Source organism: Marmota flaviventris, chromosome 6 (genome assembly GCF_047511675.1).
Source record: "Marmota flaviventris isolate mMarFla1 chromosome 6, mMarFla1.hap1, whole genome shotgun sequence".
NCBI lineage: Eukaryota > Metazoa > Chordata > Mammalia > Rodentia > Sciuridae > Marmota > Marmota flaviventris.
Genome location: NC_092503.1, coordinates 72,448,943 through 72,454,373, shown reverse-complemented (window position 1 = coordinate 72,454,373; position 5,431 = coordinate 72,448,943). Strand labels below are relative to the sequence as shown.

Below are 5,431 nucleotides of genomic sequence, written 5' to 3'. Positions count from 1 at the left end.
TCCTTTAATTCTTATTTTGGTCACCAGCGCTAATACGCAGCGTAGCTACACGGAGTGAATGAAATTTTTAGTGTTCTTCTAAAATTTTTTTTAATGATAATTCTCTTAATGTTGGGCTTGAAATAAAACGAATACTGGACAAGGTCAGTAGATGAGAAAGCACCAGTGGCCTTGATATTTTCTAATTCCTCCTTTGCCCTGTTCTGTCCGCCGTCCCCACCCCCACCCAATTAGCCCCGACCTCTCAGCACGACCGTCGCCTAGCAGGGCGACGCGAAGAGGGGGGGGAGGGTGGAGAGGAGGGGGGGAGGGGGAGGGGGAGGGGAGGGGGAGGGTGGAGAGGAGGGGGGAGGGGAGGGGAGGGGAGGTGGAGAGGAGGGGGGAGGGGAGGGGAGGTGGAGGGGGGGAGGGGAGGGGAGGTGGAGAGGAGGGGGGAGGGGAGGGGGGAGGGGAGGGGGGAGGGGGGAGGGGGGAGGGGAGGGAAGGGGGAGGGGAGGGGGAGGGGGAGGGGAGGGGGGCCGAAACCTAACTTCATTGTTCGCGGTACAGACTCTACCCTAAAAAGCCCGTTGGCAGCGCCTGCGCACTGCGCGCTCTTTGTGCCGGGCTGCAGCAAGCGGCTTGTTTGTGTGTCTCTCTCCCTGAAGCTGTGGAGGCGGGGCCTGAGAGGCGTGGTCTGCCCCTTCGAATTCCGATTGGATTCCCGTAGGGAGGTAGGCGGGCACAGGGTGGAGCTTCCGATAACAACACTCGGAAGCCGGGCTGGGGCTATTTGTTGCTGCGCCGCCTCCGCCCGAGTCATAGTCCGCGCTCTTCTGTGGCTCTCTTAGCAGCAGCAGCCGCCGCCGCCGCCCTATGATCACTGCCTTCACTTCCTCTTTCTCTTCCTGCCGAGCTGCCTGCCTCCTAGCGCTATGACTGTCGTCTCTGTCCCGCAGCGGGAGCCGCTCGTTCTGGGCGGCCGTCTTGCCCCGCTTGGCTTTTCCACCCGCGGTTACTTCGGGGCCCTCCCGATGGTGACCGCGGCACCGCCGCCTTTACCTCGGATCCCAGATCCCCGGGCACTGCCTCCAACCCTCTTCCTCCCTCACTTCCTAGGGGGAGACGGCCCCTGTCTGACTCCCCAGCCTCGCGCTCCAGCAGCTCTGCCCAATGGTAGCCTGGCCGCTGCGGGAGGCACCCCGCGGGCAGCGCCAAAGAAGCGGCGAAAAAAAAAGGTGCGGGCCAGCCCGGCGGGGCAGCTACCCAGTCGCTTCCATCAGTACCAGCAGCACCGGCCGAACCTGGAGGGCGGCCAGAGCCCGGGGACTGGCCGGAGCGGAGCGCTGGAGGTCCCGGGCCAGACCACCGTCTCGGTCCCAAATCCTCCAGCCGCAACCAGAACTGAGGAAGCGAGCCCTGTGCCTGGGCCGCTGCGGCCCGCGGTACCCGGCCAACCCCCGCTGAGAAAAGAGGTGAGGGCTGCGAAGCGGGTCTGGGGGGCCGTTGGGAGTTTCGGCCCAAGACGGCCACTGGCGGGCTCTCGGGCTTGGGGCCCGGCTGTGAGGGGGTCTGGAGGGTGGGGGCTGGGCGAGGGGCGGCTGTTTACTCGGGAGGGAAGTTTCCGTGACGCCCGCTTGGTTTTGCTGGGGGAAGAGGGGGAAGGGGAGGCATGCGCTGGCTCTGCCGATTGGCTCCCGGGAGTCAGCCAATGAGAGGAGCAGCTGCGCCCCAGCAACAGCCCCGATTTAGAAGGCTGGCGGCTTTCCAGGGGGTTTCGGCGTTTCGGGCGCGCGCGGTGGTGGGGGAGGGCAGGGGCCCGCGGGAGGACTGACGTCAGCGCGCGCTACGTGCGGAGCGCTCCGGCGCTCATGAAGGTGGCGGGGCCGAGTGGGGGTTAGCCGGGGAAGGGGTGGGGCCGGCTTTGGGCTTCTACGGGCTCTAACGCCCTGCGTGGGCGCTGGACCCGGGCTGCAAGCGGCTCGATTTCGTGTGGCTGGCCCTTTGCCGAAGTGTGGACTCCCAGTCCAATTGGGGCTTTGCTTACCGCGAGTCTGACTTACTACTTTGTGGGACTTTTATTAAAGTTTCAAAGTTCGCAAGAATGGCATTAGTTCTTATCTTCTTGGAGGAGGTCAATTTTGTGGGCCACTCTTAATGTGGAACTGAGTTCAGCAATTCCCATCGTGTACTATGCTGACATTGAGTAATGGCGGGTAGTTTTACTTGTCCAGAAGTTTGCACTAATATAGTGGAATGACGTTATGTTGACCAAGTGCCGTGCAGTTTGATTTGGATAAAATGTATGAAAATTCATACGGAATTAAATGTCTAAAGTGACTTATAATCTTAGCAAATTATAATTTCAATGAATCATAGTTACGTGGAAACCTGCTCTTGCCCTTGGTTGGACTGAGATTTGGAGTTCATCTAGCTTATCTAACTTATGCCCTTGGAAAAAGTTACTAACTTTAAATTATCTTCTCAGATTTCAAGTTGTAAAATACCACGACTGGAAATATTAGCGATAATATAAAAGAGCCTTTTGTATTTCGTTTGCTGACCAGTAAGATTTCTTCTGAACGGATATTCAAACGCCCGGGTTTGCTGGGAGTTACTGACATGGAATATGTTACATTGTACTCCTGCTTTGTTTTTGAGTGCTACTTACAAGTGTTGAAAGGACTGTAATCTAATTATACTTTTCCTGGACGATTTTTTATTTTAACCTTTTCCATCACAACTTCCTGGAAGGTCCACTTAAGTTAGGAAAGTGATTTGATTGAATGAAACAAGTTCTTGAAATGGTTGTTAAATCAGAAGGAAAGAGGGGGCAGAAAGGAAACATTTTTTTTCCCTCTGACAAACATTTGGAAGAGAGCTATTACAGTTATAGCTAGATGGACCAGAGGTTAGTTTGGATTTTTTTAGTTAGACATTTTAGAACTTGCTGATGTTGCATACTGGTTACAGCGGTGATTAATTGCATAATTTTTAGTGGCAGACAATAAGGTGTATTTGGACATCCAGTGATAAGTGTAGCCAGTGTAAAAGTATATAATCAAAATAGTGAGCTGAAGACTAGGGGGGAAACATTTTAGAAGAAAATATGTAAAATATGATGTGAATATGATTTTTATTTTGAAACTCTATTCACTTTTGTGTTCCTTATCTTTGTAGGTTTTAAAATCAAAGATGGGAAAATCGGAGAAAATTGCCTTTCCCCACGGCCAGCTTGTTCATGGTATACACTTGTGTGAACAACCAAAGATAAACAGACAGAAAAGCAAATATCACTTGCCACTAACCAAGATCACCTCTGCAAAAAGGAATGAAAATAACTTTTGGCAGGATTCTGTTTCGCCTGATAGAATTCAGAAGCAGGAAAAAAAGCCTTTTAAAAATACTGAGAACATTAAAAATATGCATTTGAAGAAATCACCATTTCTAACGGAAGTGAGCCAAAAGGAAAATTATGCTGGGGCAAAGTTTAGTGATCCACCTTCTCCTAGTGTTCTTCCAAAGCCTCCTAGTCACTGGATGGGAAGCACTGTTGAAAATTCCAACCAAAACAGGGAGCTCATGGCAGTACACTTAAAAACCCTCCTCAAAGTTCAAACTTAGATTTCAGATTTCACTATGTGTGTAAAACAGTTTTCCCCAAATCTTTGGACTCTAAAAAATTGGTACAGAAATGGAAATTTGCCTTGTTGCAACCTATAGGTGCAAAAGATGAGCTTAAAAAGTTACATACAAACAGCTTGTATTATATTTTATATTTTGTAAATACTGTATACCATGTATTATGTGTATATTGTTCATACTTGAGAGGTACATTATAGTTTTGTTATGAAAGTATGTATTTTGACCTGCCAATGTGGTAGGTGTTTTGTATATATACAGTGGAGAAATTTTAAGTGTGTGCTAAGGCACATGGAAGACTGATTTATTTGCACAAGGTACTGAGATTTTTTTTTTCCAAGAAACAGCTCTCAAATCTCAAAGTGAAGATCCAAATGTGAAGTTTACTAATGCACTACTGAAGTTAAAATCTGTGGCACAATCATTGTAAACATGGGTTTTGTCTGTTTCCCAAAATTGATTTCTGCCTTCTGATCTGTAATTACTGGAAAACTATTCCCATTTTTGCCAAACTTAATTTCTGAGTTTTGGTACATAAGCCATTATTCAAATTTAAAATGACTCTAATTTTAATGCCAACAAAATTGGTTGTAATCAAATTTCAAAGTAATAATAATAATTTGGCCCCCCCCTTTTAAACTAGTCTTGGTTCTTTATGTGTGACTGTTAATGTTTGTGTGAGATTTTGTGATTGGATTTTGACTTTCCTCTTTGACTTCATGCTCATTATCCTACAAAATTTTAGAATTTAATAGTAATTTAAGACTTCTACCTCTGAGGAAGATTTACCCATCTATACATCTCACTAGAGGAAATGAGTATGTTAGTAAGTATATAACTTAGAATATATATATATATATTTTTTTTTTTTTGAGAATTTCAATATTTATTTTTCAGTTTTTGGCGGACACAACATCTTTGTATGTGGTGCTGAGGATCGAACCCGGGCCGCACGCATGCCAGGCGAGCGTGCTACCGCTTGAGCCACATCCCCAGCCCTTAGAATATATTTTTATGTGTGAATTTTTTTTTGTATTGGAGAGTTTACCTGGGGATACTTTACCACTTTTGTCTATCCCCACCCCTTCTCCCTTTTTTAAAAGTTTTGAGATAGCAGGGTCCTAAGCAACAAAGTGAGACTGAGTTGTTGAGGATAGTTTCAAATTTGCAATCCTCCCTCATACTCCTGAGTCTGAAATTATAGGTGTGTGAGAGGTTTTATAGTTTTATAAAGTACCATCTGACTTAATTGCAATGTTTCTTAGTGAAAATGATATGATTGGCTTACTAGATTTTGGATTGGTTTTTTGAACCAAAATAAGTGTTGATATTAAGATTATTAGATGGAGAAAAATCTAAATCCTAAAGCTTGCTTGAGGATAAATATGGCTGTGCTTGTATTTTGTCAAAAGTAGAGACATGGAACCTTGTTTCCAATAGTGTGTGTGAATGCATGTGTGTATATTTCCAACTGAGAAATTCTAAAAATGCGGCTCATGGGTTTTAGTTAATCTCAACAAAAAGGAAGTTTTTCTTTATTTTTTTAAGAGAATTTTTTTTTAATATTTATTTTAGTTCTCGGCGGACACAACATCTTTGTATGTGGTGCTGAGGATGGAACCCGGGCCGCACGCATGCCAGGCGAGCGCACTACCGCTTGAGCCACATCCCCAGCCCAAAAGGAAGTTTTTCTAAGTGGGCAGTAATTAAACATGAAAAGGAAAAAAAGGTGCTAAGAGTATAAACAGTAAGGCACTAAGCAACTCACTGAGACCCTGTCTCTAAATAAAATAAAAAAAGAAATAGGGCT

The 5,431-nt window shown here is 46.5% G+C and overlaps 1 protein-coding gene across 1 annotated transcript; it reads left to right on the top strand.

Moving 5' to 3' along the window:
- Positions 1–764: 764 nt before the first annotated feature.
- On the top strand, positions 765–4,260 carry Pnrc1 (proline rich nuclear receptor coactivator 1). The gene is made up of 2 exons (XM_027928249.3): positions 765–1,454; positions 3,160–4,260. The coding sequence occupies exons 1-2, from the start codon at positions 915–917 to the stop codon at positions 3,601–3,603; spliced, it is 984 nt and encodes a 327-aa protein (XP_027784050.1). The 5' UTR covers positions 765–914; the 3' UTR covers positions 3,604–4,260.
- Positions 4,261–5,431: the final 1,171 nt, after the last annotated feature.

Bases quoted from the DNA above. Each gene is read 5' to 3' on its own strand.
- Pnrc1 (XM_027928249.3), top strand. From the start codon at position 915: ATGACTGTCGTCTCTGTCCCGCAGCGGGAGCCGCTCGTTCTGGGCGGC. The intron at 1,455-3,159 runs GTGAGGGCTGCG...TTATCTTTGTAG, and splicing joins AACCCCCGCTGAGAAAAGAG to GTTTTAAAATCAAAGATGGG.